This window comes from Chenopodium album, chromosome 15 (assembly GCF_948465745.1).
Source record: "Chenopodium album chromosome 15, dcCheAlbu1.1, whole genome shotgun sequence".
NCBI classification, from domain to species: Eukaryota; Viridiplantae; Streptophyta; class Magnoliopsida; order Caryophyllales; family Amaranthaceae; genus Chenopodium; species Chenopodium album.
The window spans coordinates 52,970,044-52,984,527 of record NC_137848.1 but is presented as its reverse complement, the minus strand read 5'-3'; the positions used below and the strand labels follow the sequence as shown (position 1 = coordinate 52,984,527).

Below are 14,484 nucleotides of genomic sequence, written 5' to 3'. Positions count from 1 at the left end.
AAAGGCAAAATTTCAGCGCTGCTAGTCTGCTGCCAATATTGTTACAACATGGCGTAATCAATTATTTTGCTTCCTTGTCTTGTTGCTTTATTGTGGATCTTACCCTTGAAAACAATCTTAAGTAGTTGTGAAGTAAGATTAGTCATGTCTATTAGCTGCCTTTCTAACTTGAACTGATAGATAAGGGATCTTATAAGATTGGTGATATGTGCGTAGTAGATGGTTTGCAACAAATGTTCCTTTAAATCATAGTGTTTTCGTTGCTAATGCTTTGTCAAGTCAAAGTTGGTTGTAAATTGTGTGATATTAATTTTGAAAACTGGCAGGTTAGGGAGGGAATCATTTCATACTTGGCTTCCATTACCCTTGCTTGTCCCCAAATTGACATTGTTCTATTGACTTGATCTAAATTTGTTCTAAGGACTACTCAAAGATGATGGAACATCAAAAGAAATGCTGCGAGCAAGCAAGTCCTTGTTCACCTCGCCCATGGAGTTGTCTTGAAATGCATATTAAGGTGAGTGAGGTTATCAAGTATGTAATAGTAGTGCTGTATGTATATGCTATCTAGGGGCTTATCTATAACTCTTAAAAGCCAAATTGGAGCAAAATAGGTGCCTCTTATAAAACCTCTTATGAACAGTGTCCTAAGTTGGGGAAAACTGGTTTTATTTCAACAATTTATTAGACAATATTTGATAGATTGTTGGGAGAATTATTGTGGGTTTTACTGCTTATCATTTCATAATTCACAGGGAAGCAGTATGTCTTCTGTTTCAGTGTCATTTGAAGTTTGAACTACCATTGTTGATCTACTTTAAACCTTAATTTGACCAATACTGCTAATTCCTACAATCTGTTCTCTTCGATCCTGGATAATCCTGCCCAAAATTAATGAATTAATGTGGATAATTTGCATCTTTATGATGACAACTTGAGGAGTTTTTATATTATTTGTCTTCCCTTGAGTACTTTTCTTATAATAGTGGTTTCATTATGTTGCTTGAAGGATTCGCTATGGGCTCTCTTGTGAGTTTGCTGTCAGAAAGTGCATTTATGTTCAAGATATATATATATCTGGTGACTTTGCATACAATCATGGAGGACGACTGGGGTAAGATTTTGATTATTATTCATAATTTTGATTGTTATTATTATTTAGAGTAATTACCATTATTCAGAATTGGTATGTAGTGTTTTTCTTCAAAAAAAAGAAAAAAAAAGAATGGGTATGTAGTGTTACATACTCCGTATTCCGTTACCAGTTGGGTGAAAAAGGACTTATTTTGTGTATTCTAATGTGGCTTACTAGAGTATGGCAATAGTACTCAAAAGCATTTTATTTATGTTTTCTATTCGATGGCTTGTATGAATGTATGTGTGCTTGATATGTTACTATGATAGTGATGGCTGGAGAAGATCGAGTTTTATCACTTGTGACGTGGAATTGAATCTTGTGATCTTGCTTCATACAGATCCTTGAATGGATGGAGAAGGACAAATTTGAGCATTCTGAGTATTTGCGAAGCAGAGAAGTACTTTGATAGTCTTCCTCCTGAAGTGAAAAAAGGCTTCGTATATGGAGCTCTTTTGAATTGATACTGTACTGGAAAGATGACTGAAAGCATTGGCTCTTTTTGACAAGATGGCTGAGATGAAGTATACCAATGATTTGGCATTCAGCAATCTTATAAATCTCTTTATGAAAGTAGATGAGCCAGAGAAAGTGCCTCCTCTTGTAGAGGAAATGAAGCGGATAAACATCCCTTTAAGTCTTATCTCCTACGAAACATGGATGAATAGCATGTTTAAATGATCTCGAGGGTGTAGAATGAGTTATGGACGAGGCTCAAAGACTGGAAAATATTACAGATGAGTGGATACTATACTGCACCTTTGCCTTAAAAAGGTGGAGGAAATTTTGGGTGATTCAAACTATCCTGATCGTATTGGATTTGGATACCATCATTTGATTAGCCTGTATGCTGGTGTTGGTGATTTAGAGTATGTCATTCGGGCATGGGATAAGATGAAGTCAAAATTTACAGCTTGTAACAACTTAAGCTACTTTACTATGCATCACATTCTATCAAAGCTAGACAATATTGAGCTTCTGAAAAAGTACTTCCAAGATTGAAACTCCAAAGTATAAGAGTTATGATCTCAGGCTCCCAACTATTGTTACAGCTTATAGGTGCTTACTTGAGGCATGATATGCTCGAGGAAGCTGACCTATTGCTGAAGGATGTTACAGATAGCTCTGGAAATGAAGTATGGGGCCCATGCCCTTTTCATGGATTATTTCCTGGGGAAATGCCAGATCGATTCTGCTTTGAGGCATTTGGAAAAGGCGATGGCTAACCAATGGAAGCCACTTGCTGGGAGTTTTGATCCTTTTATCGAGTATTTAATTGAACAGAAGGATGTTAACAATGCTGCACAATTTTTCCATTTGATTAAGAAAGATCAATCTCTCCTTTCAACTGCCTACTCGGGGTTGCTTCAGATCTATGCAGCTGCAGGAAAAATAGTCCCTGAAATGTGTGAGAAGATGGAGCAAGACGGAGCAAATATTGGAACTGAGCATGAGGAATTGCTTGAGAAGGTATGCCCTAATTGACTTTCGCTGTGGAGTGTTCTTGAGCTCTTATATTTCAGTTCATGATCCAAAATGGCTTTGTGACATTGGGAAGTTGTATTTAATCGATCAAAGCCTTAATCCCATAAGTGGTTACTCCGTAATATGGTAGATATTTTCGGTATATTTGTATTCTTTATAATCAGGCTGGTAGATTTCTTAGATGATGTAAACTATGAATCTAGATGATAACTGATGGGGATTGATCTATGATGTGTCATTAAGCCTCAGTTCTCAGTGTTTTTAAGTTAGTTTTTGGGTATTTTTTTTAGCTAAGTACATAATGCATCTTCTTATAGTATGTATTCGGTCAATATGATTTCACAAGGTATAGTTTAGTTCTAAGTAACAGAGTCTAACCAATAGTTTTGACTTTTTCACTTTCATTTCAATTTTAAAAAAACTACCTGAAATTTGTCCGAAAACATAGATTATTAGCCTTCAATTTTGGACAATTTTGACTTTTTCGAGCTCGGAATGGGAAGTGGATGAGATATTTTCCAGGGGCCCTACGAGACCCTAAAAAGCTATTTGGTTGTCATCCGATTTGCAATTAAACTGTCAACTTAGTCGTTTACGTACATGCCCCCTTACATTAACTTTGCCACAACGGGCCTTTTTATAATCAACTAGTAGATGTAAATGCTTCAAAACATATTATATATTTATATCCCCCTAGGTTGCATGACTTGCATCCCATACTATCAATTTATTTTTCGACAACGGATCTCATAATCTTTAAAATTGTTCGATTTCGTGTATTATAGTCTTCAAGTTTAATCTCTAAAACATTTCCGAACATGTCATGGTTACACATTGAGGTGCTTCCAAGGGTTCCCAAAGAGAATTAATATGCCTACTCGGTATCCGAAACCATTTCATTAATGCCTTGACCCACCCCTCACCATCAGGTCTTAAGATACCTTGTCTAGGGCCTTGTGTTGTCTGAACATTGTGTTGCCTTGCCTTAATTTGGTCTTCCGTTGTCTTGGCCATAAAGCAAGCCAAGACACTACCCTCAATCGCCAAAATAGGTTTTTCAAAAGCCTAATGCTGATGTCTAAGTGTCTTGTCCTTGGGCCTATGCTTTGTGCCCATGCCTTAAGCTAGGTTAAGGCGTGCCTTGTCCTGGGCAGCACTGCCCATGCATAGACCTTGGCATGCCTTAATTGGGCATGGGCATGGCCGCATGGACAGTGGAAACATCAGCATACCATGTTGAGTTGCAATCAACAATAATGGCAAGTCTAAAGAACAAAGAACCATTTTATAACTTTTCCAGCAATCGGTTAATATATGATATACCAAATTGTATGGCATGATTATACATGAATTATGGAAGTAGGGAATCCCAGTTAAGCAAATATAAACAACAAATATATTATGCTGCGGATGAAGATGATGACAACAATAAAAGTTGTGAATAAAATAGTTATATCTGAAAACTAACTATGCCTACTAAGCTATTTGGGGTGACCAGCTGGCCACTTGGCCAGTGCACCAACAAAGCCTCAGCTTACAGACTCGAGCAGTCAAGAACAAACTCTTCAAATCATCTGATTAACTTTGTTATGAAGTTCACTCAAGAAAAAGAGCTTAATGGCACATACAAAATTTAGAACTTCCCATCCTAACAGCTTAAGCCTCTCTCCTGACCTAAGCTTTGTTCACGCGTATCTTTTGCCCTTCCAAAACCTGCAATTACAAAATCTGCATCAGGAGACTTGAAAATAAAATGACTAGAATGTTGAAACAGCCAATGTCCAGATCATCTGATTATGGAGCATTAAGGAAGCTAAATGGTAGATATCAATTCATATGCTAAATCAGCTTACAGCATTGTTGAGAGCTTCAATTGCAGCTTCTACTTCCTCATCCGATGAGAAACTGACAAACCCAAAACCACTAGACTTGGAGGTCCCTGGGGTCCGTTGAACCTTTGCACCAAGAACATTCCCCTTCTCTGAGAAGAAATCCTTCAGCAACTCATTAGTTACTGTCTTTGCAAGATTACCGACATAAACTTTATAGGGACTCTCGACAAATTGTGAATCCTCTGCCTGGGTCACTGCCCTGTCCATACCTTGCAAAGGTTTCTCGGTAATATTAACTTTTATTTTACGCCCACCAATTTCCTGAATCAGAAAGAGCAAAAGATGGGAGAAATATTGGTCAAAATCCGATGCTGTAATCGTACACAGATCCATGGCATTAATGATTGATAAAATTTTAGGGGCAATAAGAGTGCATACTGTGTCATTTAACTTCTCGATCACTGCATTTGCATCTTCAATACTCTTCATTGTCACAAAAGCAAACCTTCTGCTTCTTCCAGAATATTTATCATACATCACCTGCACGAAACAAGAAGCATTTGCGGTGTTTATCACTTAGACATCACATAATTTCATATAGAAAAAAAGAAGATGCCTCCAACCCACACAAAAAAGTGAAGAGGAGTGTAGATTAACCTCTTTAAGAATTCATCTATAGATGATAAAATATAGTAATAGACTACAACAAGTTTTGTTACGGCTGTCAAGCAGTAAAAACACCAGCATATATAAACCAAATTTCACGGTTGATCGAAACCTATTTCACGAAAGGCATAACCGAACCCTGTCCACTATTCACTATCCTTCACAATAACAAAACCAAAGCATTATTCCCAAAGGGATGGGATCTGCTACATAAAACATCTATCTATTGTGGTCTTCTCATTCTTCTGTAAAGACCCCCCTCCTTTGGCTTTTATCTAGAGCTCTATGCTCTTGCAAACTCATTTTCTCCACCTCATTACCCTCCAAGGAATTGGATTCAAATAAATCAAAGTTGAATCCATCTATTGTTATTTTCTCATCATACAGCTGACGGAGGTCATATAGAAGAGGGGTTAGATTCTTGGTGAAGACTAATTGCTTCTTCACTATTCAGCTCAGTATTTACTTTAGTATCTGTAAATATAACTTCAATATTTACAGATATAAGAGCATTTAATCTTTGTTTAAGTTTCTAGATTAGCATATGGCATTGGTGAATCATGGTTTATTCAACTGCAAGTTGCTGCTTTGCATCTGACTGAAGCCAAGCATTGTAGCCACCACCACCATGGGGTCTGTTTCTTTTACATGGTTTCCCTTATAAGAATTGATATGTGAATCCTTGTAAGAGAATCAAAAGTCTGAAAAAAAAATTCAAAATAGGATCAAAATTAGTGAATATTCTTTTTACCCCTTGTCCTGTCTTAATTGTCTACATATAAAGAAGAGATCAGTAGATCATATCATGGGCAAGGCTTCTAAAGGGCCTAGGTATGCCTGCCACTCTCTCTCTCTCTAATCACACAGCAACAAAGCCTCGCTAATCTCAGAATCCTCGATCATCCATTGTAAAGTTTTCACCTTAAATCCAAGCTCGACAAACACCTTAATACAGTTAACTGGCAGCCTGCTCGTTTCCCCCCACCCCACATATTTACATCATAGTTTTAGTTAAAAACCAAGCCTTTATAACCACAAATATCTAGTATGATCTCCATATAACAACATTGTCAAATTATACTCCATACCTCGAAACAACGATAATTACAATCCTTAACCACCAAAATAAGAGGCACTGCAATTGCTCCACCTCTTCAAGTGATCTACATTGCTTACTACAAGGCATACATACACTAGTAGCACCAGTGAGGCCGGCGAAATCCATTTTGTTAAATAAACATATGTTCAGTATTCAAGGTATAAATACACCAATTCTTACTCTACAAGAATCATAAACTTTTGACAGTTTGACACAGCACAAATAATTGAACAAAATTTCAACTAAACAGACACGGAGACACCCATCAAAGCAAAAGACCAAAATTGCAAATAAATAATTTGTAAATGTTACTCACATCAAACATAAATAGCTAAAATGTAAATAAATCCCTGAAAAATAAATTCAAGTAAAATAGAAAGCTTTGAAGAAATTAGAAACCTCGGCTATCTCAACGGCACCATGCTCTTCAACAATGTTACGAAGTTCATCATTATTGAGATTTCTGGGAATGTTACCAATGTATAATCTACGAGCTTCTTCCCCATCTGAAGAAGATGATGCAGAAGATGAAGATGAAGTTTCTTCAGCTACAACAGCTCGAACCTTCAACAATGGCGGATTTGTAGCGATTCTGGACTTGAATTTTAGACCAAACCCATGATTAAAAGAGGGAAATTGAACCAAATTTTGTGATAAAAACTTGGGTTTTGAAGAAGATGAAGATGAAGAGTGTTGAAGTAGGCCATGACATGGAAGAATTGAAGAAATTGTTGCCATTTTTTTCTGGGTTTTTAATGATTATTTCAAATACCCAATTCACAAATTAGATTGAATTTGGAGGAAAAAGATTATCCAGATTATTATTAAGATGTTTTTGGTACTAATACATTCACAATTTCAATGGGGTTTTGCAAGAAAGGGTTTTTGGTGTTCGAATTTGGGTGTTATCGCTTTATCCATATGTCAGCTGCCTATCACGTGATCAGGAGACTAAGGCTTCCTCCCAAGTTCTACCCTCAAGTCCTCAACGGCCCAATGTGCAAAATTATTCTACCTCATACACTTTCCACTTTCAGCTTTCCTTGACTCGAATCGTGTTAGCCTGTTAGGTTAATGTGGTGTTATTGTGTTGAATTAACTTTTAACATAATGTTTATCTCAAATACTTCATATTAGCATGTATACATGACTTAAGTTATGTAGGCATTTATTTTGCATTGTCGTGTGAAAATAACTTTTATGAACTTTATAACTAACATGCACATCTCACATGCTGGCGTGTAAGATGTGATACTCAAGACTTTGGATTGCACATAGATTTACTCTTCCTTTCTTCTTTCATTAAGATAAAAGGGGATTGGACTATTAATGAAGTTTGTTACAAGCAGTTTCATTTCTAGGATTTAATGTACTATTGAGTATTGTTGTGTGAAAATTAAATTTTGTAAACTTTATAGGTAGCGTGTACATCTCACATATTAGCGTGTAAGATGTGATACTTAAAACGTTGGATTGCACATAGATTACTTTTCTCTTCAAATTTCATTAAGATAAAGGGGAGTGGACTATTCTTGAAGCTTGTTACAGACAATTTCACTTCCGGGATTTAATGTAATGTTGTCGTGTGAAATCAACTTTCATAAACTTTATAATTAGCGTATAAACCTCACATACCATAGTGTAAGATGTGATATTTAAAATGTTGGATTGCACATAGATTGCCCTTCTCCTCTACTTTAATTAGGATAAAGGGGATTGGACTATTAATGAAATTTGTTAAAAAAAATATATAACTTCTATGATTTAATGTTGTGTTGTCATGTTAACTTTTGTAAACTTTATAACTAACGTGTAAACCTCACGTACTGGCGTGTAAAATGTGATACTTAAAACGTTACTTTGCACATAGATTTAGTGATTTACTCTTCTAGACTACATTTGCTTGCATGTTAGATGTGACACTTGCACATAGATTTAGTGATTTACTCTTCTACACTACATCTATTAAATTAAAGGGAATTAGACAATAAATGAAGTTTGTTACAATATCATTTATAGAAATCATGTTATATAGCATAAACCCATAATTAAGGTACTTTGAAAATAATTAAATAATTCTAATGTCCAATAAAAACCGCATAATGTTAGTTGGACAATATGCTAATAATTTGCCCTTGAACCTATGTGTTACTCGAATAATTCCTATAAACAGATGAAAATGTTAATTAAGGTGGAATAAAGCATCCGTCCACTAGTTTTTAAGAGATATTCCTTAATTGCTTAATTAGTTAAGTGTCCATAAAATAAAGTGATAATTGGCTGCAACAACACCAACTGTGATAAAGGTGCGTGTAGCAGCACAACCTTTTAAGGGTGCGGTTTACAACACAAACTATGTAATTGGGTGCACATATTAGCATAAATGGCACTAATGAACTAAAGTTTCATGGAAAAAAGTGGAATCTTTATTATTTTATGTAATTGTTTAAACATTATTTAAACTTATATGATTTTCCATCATGCGTGACTAAATTAGCCTTACCTTCTATTTATTTTTTTCATTTAAACATTTCTTAACCTCCACCATTATATTAAGCGGATTCCTTCAAAAAAAAAATTGTGCTATTATTTTCCTTTGTTCGCTTTTCCAATTACTTTAATTAATATCGATCTCATATGATGGACTTAGTTTCCTTTCCCTTTCCACTTAGTTAAATACTAAATTGATAAATAAAAAAAAATAAAAATAAAATCATTTGAATACCTTTATTCTACAAGATTTTAAGATACATAGGTAACTTTCTAGTACCAAACCCCACAAAATGATTTTAAATACTTAATTCAAAAAATAATTTTAGAATTGGATTTTAGGATATGTCAAATTGATTTTCTTATTTTTGATGTACAACACTTAAATTGTGGAGGTTAAGAGAGAATAATTTAAAGGGAAAAAATTAATTATAATGGAAGAGGAAACTAAGTCAATCATCACATGAGATGTAAAAAAAAGTAATTGAAGAAACAAACGATAGAAAATAATGGCGAAATTTTTTTGAAATAATTCAATTTAATGGTTACTTAATTACATGAGATGGAAAATGGAAAATTAAGTAGAATGGAATTAATCAAAAATATTTTTAAACAAAAAAGCATTAAAAATATTTAAGATTTCACTTTCAGAAGAAAGCTAAATTTTACCAATGTCATTTATGTTGTTATGTGCACCCAAGTGCATAGTTTGTGATGTTGAGTGCACCCTCGAAAGGTTGTGCTGTTACACGCTCATTTGTCATAGTTGGTGTTATTGCGGCCAATTTTTCCTAAAATAAATCATAATTAAGATATATTGATTCAACAACTTCACTAATCATCTTTTTGCAAGAGGTTCAATTAGAAGGGTGATTAAAGAAAATAATGTGCAATCTCAATCATCCTACAGATCACTTCCTTTTTCCACACACTCGTACTTAAATTGAATCCTAATTCCTTAAAAAAGTTTATTAACACGTTAACGCATATTCTTGTCCTTTGTAAAAGTTATTAAAAACGGAAAAAATTATAAATTACAAAACCACTATGGTCATTTTCCAAGTTGCACGCAAAAACTTGGGCCTTTTCCAACTTTCCCAGCCCCTCAATTTATACTTCTTCTCCACCTTCTCAAACCTCCAAATTTGCCTAACATTTTGATAAAATAAAAATCCAAAACCCAGAAAAAATGCAAATAAACTACGACAATTTGATCTCAAAAAACTCAACTTTTCCATTTCCATCAAACCCCACATCTTCAATCCCAACTTCTTCCTCTTACCTCCCTTCAAATCGCATTTCCTTCCAAACAACACCACCATTTTCAACTCTCAAAGCTCGAGCTACCCTCAACAATGGAGGAATCACAAAACCCGTCTCAGAAATGACCTTCTACGAGCTTCTTGACATCCCAACAACTGTCGATTTGTCTGAAATTAAGCAGGCTTACAAGCAACTTGCGCGCAAATATCACCCTGATGTATCACCCCCAGATTTAGTGCAGGAGTATACTGACCGATTTATTCGTGTTCAAGAAGCGTATGAAACCTTGTCTGATGCTCGAATGAGAGCTATGTATGATCGAGATATGGCGCGAGGACTTCATCTTGCGTTTTCTGCCCGGAAGAAGATGAACCAGTTTGATGATGAGGTATATTTATAGCATATTTTTTAGAATTTATGCCATTAATTTTGATCTGGGTGTTGTTGAATTTTGATTTTGGTATTTGGGTTTGTGAAAATTTGAGTTGGGTATCTTTGTTTTTGATCTGGGTGTTTGAATTTTGGGGAAAGTTTGATCCTTAATTTACCAATTTTTTGGTTGAAAATTAGGGTTCATTTAGTTTTGTTCTTGTTATTGAGCTAATTTTATGATTAGCTTTGTTAATTGAAGCTAAATTTATACTCTGTACTTATTATTGCGCCAGTTGGTATGAATTATTGATGTTTCCTGTATTACCTTATTGCTAATATTGGTGTTCATTGATAATTGAAGTATATTTTTTGAAACAAGTTTATTGATATAATTAATTATAGGTTGATTGTACTTATACGTAACGTGTCACGTTGATTGATAAGGTTATTATAGATTTAGCAATCAAAAAGAGCTAACCTTCTCATGTTGCCTAACCTTAACTCAATTTGGATGTATAGAAATTGCTGTGGTAAATTTGGTCGAAATCACCTCTAAACTTGTTCAATCTAAATCAATTTAAGCTAATTGCCTGGATTTCTCTGCCGACTTTGTAGTGAAGATGATCAATTCAAGTCGATGATTATGTTTTCGCTTTTTATGTTCTTGATCTATAGCTAAATAGTATATCTCGGTTTTGGTTAAGACTCGTACTTTTTGTTCATCACAAGGCCTTCGGTTCACCTTGAGAGATTGATGTTGTTTCCCCTTCCCTCTTCATCCATAACCTTCCCTAAAAGATGATATAGCTTTACTGTTAGCTTGCAGCATATTAGTCACATGTAATATAAGCTTATGCTTGATCATGTAGGGTACTCTTTTCCTTAGGTATATTGCAGGACGAATAAGTGAGCTCATAAAGTGTAGTATCATCACAAGTCTGAAGTTCGCCCTGCCCCCTTCTTAATGCTACTTTGGGTTGACAATTTTAGACACTTATCGACTAAGGAACGCCATAATTGACTATGTTAGGTGACGGGTTTTTGTTAGAATCCTTGCTGACTATATTAATGATTATTTAAGATGCCGTCCCATTTGGTGGACTGAAAAAAGGTAAAACGAAAAATGTTACAAGTTTGAACTTGATAGGTTTGTTAAACCTAATAGTTCCTCATTCATAAACTAACAAGCCACTTGCTAACTTTAAAATTTTTACTTTGTTGAAATATGTATTGAAAAATCAGTTTTAGATAAATTTTAAATGGTGCTGTAATAGCTGATACCCCGTCGATTATAGTAGTGAAAAGTAAACAAGGTTTTGACCACAAAAGTTCAATTAGACCTATAATATTGAATTGTGTATATTATCAGTCGGCTAAGGTTGAATATTATTCATCTTAATCTTGAAACAGAATCAGATGTAGTTTTCCCTTAACAGAAGCTAGCTGGTCCCTTTGTTGTTAATGCGTTGTAGTTTAATTATGTGCTATCCTCTTGAAGGGAAGGATAAACATGATTACATGATCACCTAACCATGTAATGTTTCCTCTATCCAGATCTTTGAATAAAACCTCACCACCAGCCTAATTGTTGCTTGTCCTGTTTGTATATTTTAATGATTTTATGAAGCATTGATTGCTTCTGTTTTTGGAAGCTAAGATGTATTATTGGATCAAATTTTCTCTTGATATCTGACTTTTGTTTGCCGTCAGGAAATGAAGGACACAAGTGATTGGAGAGGTCGTTGGCAGAGCCAACTATCAGAATTGAAGAGGAGAAGCATGTACAAAGATGCTAAGAAAAACTCATGGGGTGCTAGAATGCGCCGTCAAAGGAGTGAATCACCTTCCTAATCACAATTTTACTGATAAGCCTCGCTATGTATATATCTGTTTTTTTTGTTCAGTAGTTTATTTTAACCACTTTTTGTGGAATTACTAGGAATAGGAAGAAATAGCCCTTTGCTGATTGCTTGGATTGTGCTTATAAGTTCAAGCAATGATGTGGGCTTGTCTCCCTGATTATATCGTCCATAGGTGTTAACTGTGTAATCAAGAAACATATTGCATATATACATCTATGCTTCTTGCTCGAATTTGCTCTCAAATTTTGATTTTATTATACTTTCTTACACCATTTTGAGCTTCTTTATGGACATATTACAATGTAAGTACAAAAGAGCAGAGGGAAAATAATGCATCGAAGCTTATGGCTCCGAAAATCATCATTGTACATCCAGTTGAATTGAATCTTGTGCAGGACACAAGTGTACAACCTATTTACGTAAGAATTAAAGCTTTAAGATGAGTGATAGCTCTAGCGTTGCGCCAAAGGAACACTGGAGAAGATTATTGAGGTCAATTTCATTTGAATTGAAAGGGAAGGAAAATGGAGTGGTGAACTTCTGAGGTTCATATATATATATATATATATATATATATATATATATATATATATATATATATATATATATATATATAATTTAAAAAAAAATTACATCATTTGTTGTTTTCAGCTTGGATAGATCATAGATGGATGTTATTTTGGTCCCAACTTAAGGATAATGTTTTGATTTTTTTTATGTGGAGGTGGATGGGAGGTGTTAACTGTTTGCCATAAAATGGAAAATTGGTGTTCAATGATAATAATAATAAATAAATAAAAATTGATTTTAGCAAATCTTGAATGAGACATTCTCACACTTAATTATTGTAAGACAAAATGTTTAAGTCACCTATAAGATTAGTAAGTATAGCATAAGTATGTACCATAATTTCAAACTTTCGTAGTTATTTTACAACTGTCTCATTTAAGATTTTGAATTTTTTTTTTTTTTTTTTTTTAAAAAAAGTTTTCATGATCTAATTAACTTCATCATGATGAATGTTATTAAATTGTGGGCTCCTTGGTAAATTTAGAGATGAAATTACCTAAAACAAAAAATGGAAATAATAGAGTTGTCCCCTTTAGAGGACCAGAGGTTTATGAGTCTTATCCTTTACACCGAACATTATAAACAAATCAGGCAGTTGAAGACGAACTTCTCTGAATGTAACACTGCCACACTGAGCCATACCCTACCAAATTTTATCAGCAATTTTGAAGCTCAAGAAAACTTAATCATTTTTTCTTTTTCAGAAAACATTTGCAGTAGGAACTAGGAACTTTTGTTGAAAGTTTTTCTACTATTTTTGTTTCAGATTATTTACAATGATTTGACAAAAGTCAATTAGCTACAATTTGGTTTGTAGAGTAACGTATTGTGTCATGGCCTCACGAAGCCATCCCGACTAGTGTCATCTTTATATTCATAATAACAATGATAATATTTTACTTCTACCCATTAGTTCTTTATATTAGCTTAATTGGAATTTTTTCCATTATTAGTTTATTACATACATGATTGCTATAAATTAAACCTCATTCCAATATTTTTTTGTATTACATCTAAAAATATAGGTCGCAAGTGATTTCTATGATTAAATCTATTTATCTATTATTAACTTATACTAAAAGCGAATTTATAATGACACTTGGCACAATTGCATTAATTATTTTCCCGCCAATTTCATTATTTCCGTATTTAATTATTATTATATTTTATAATATTATTATTTCCTTATTATATTTTATTATATACTTATATTCTTATATATTATTATAATATAATATTTATGTATGATTCTATTGCATAATATTATTATTAAACTAATATAAGAAAATATATACATAGTAAATATATCAACTATATCGTTTACAAAATAGAAATAATGTGAAAAGGCAGTATAAAATCTTTTCAAACTTCCAATATTATTTTTATACTCCACAATACATACTATCTAAATATAGTTTAAATTTACCATTAAATATTACTTTTATGCATGATTGACAAGGTAATAAAAGAACATGGAAAAGACAAATTTACATGGAAAAGTTAATTTTGCACAAATATTGTTGCAAATTGGAAGAAATTTTGGTAAAAAAAAATGATATTAATGGTACTTGAAAAAAGCAAATGTGACTATCATTTTGGGATTTAAAATTGGTCATAAGTGACTATCAATAAGGGACGGAGGGAGTATGTACCTGCCACGACCTTATATATGAATCTAAAAGTTTAACTATAAAAATGTTGTATGGTATA

The 14,484-nt window shown here is 33.7% G+C and overlaps 2 protein-coding genes across 2 annotated transcripts; one reads left to right on the top strand and one right to left on the bottom strand.

Annotated features, from left to right (window-relative positions):
• Positions 1–3,993: 3,993 nt before the first annotated feature.
• LOC145583390 (small ribosomal subunit protein cS22-like) lies at positions 3,994–7,081 on the bottom strand. Its single transcript, XM_081640632.1, has 4 exons — positions 6,617–7,081; positions 4,891–4,992; positions 4,474–4,773; positions 3,994–4,333 (listed from the first exon to the last, which is right to left on the bottom strand). Exons 1-4 carry the CDS (start codon positions 6,953–6,955, stop codon positions 4,295–4,297), a joined length of 780 nt encoding a protein of 259 aa, XP_081496758.1. The 5' UTR covers positions 6,956–7,081; the 3' UTR covers positions 3,994–4,294.
• A 2,663-nt stretch (positions 7,082–9,744) lies between these two features.
• On the top strand, positions 9,745–12,435 carry LOC145583388 (chaperone protein dnaJ 20, chloroplastic-like). The gene is made up of 2 exons (XM_081640631.1): positions 9,745–10,358; positions 12,053–12,435. Exons 1-2 carry the CDS (start codon positions 9,897–9,899, stop codon positions 12,191–12,193), a joined length of 603 nt encoding a protein of 200 aa, XP_081496757.1. The 5' UTR covers positions 9,745–9,896; the 3' UTR covers positions 12,194–12,435.
• The last annotated feature ends 2,049 nt before the right edge of the window (positions 12,436–14,484 follow it).

What these genes read in the sequence shown, in the direction of transcription:
- LOC145583388 (XM_081640631.1), top strand. Translation starts at nt 9,897, where the DNA reads ATGCAAATAAACTACGACAATTTGATCTCAAAAAACTCAACTTTTCCA. An exon ending in TGAACCAGTTTGATGATGAG is followed by an intron (nt 10,359 to 12,052) that starts GTATATTTATAG and finishes GTTTGCCGTCAG; the next exon opens with GAAATGAAGGACACAAGTGA.
- LOC145583390 (XM_081640632.1), bottom strand. Translation starts at nt 6,955, where the DNA reads ATGGCAACAATTTCTTCAATTCTTCCATGTCATGGCCTACTTCAACAC. An exon ending in GTGCCGTTGAGATAGCCGAG is followed by an intron (nt 4,993 to 6,616) that starts GTTTCTAATTTC and finishes TGTTTCGTGCAG; the next exon opens with GTGATGTATGATAAATATTC. An exon ending in TTGAAGCTCTCAACAATGCT is followed by an intron (nt 4,334 to 4,473) that starts GTAAGCTGATTT and finishes TTGTAATTGCAG; the next exon opens with GTTTTGGAAGGGCAAAAGAT.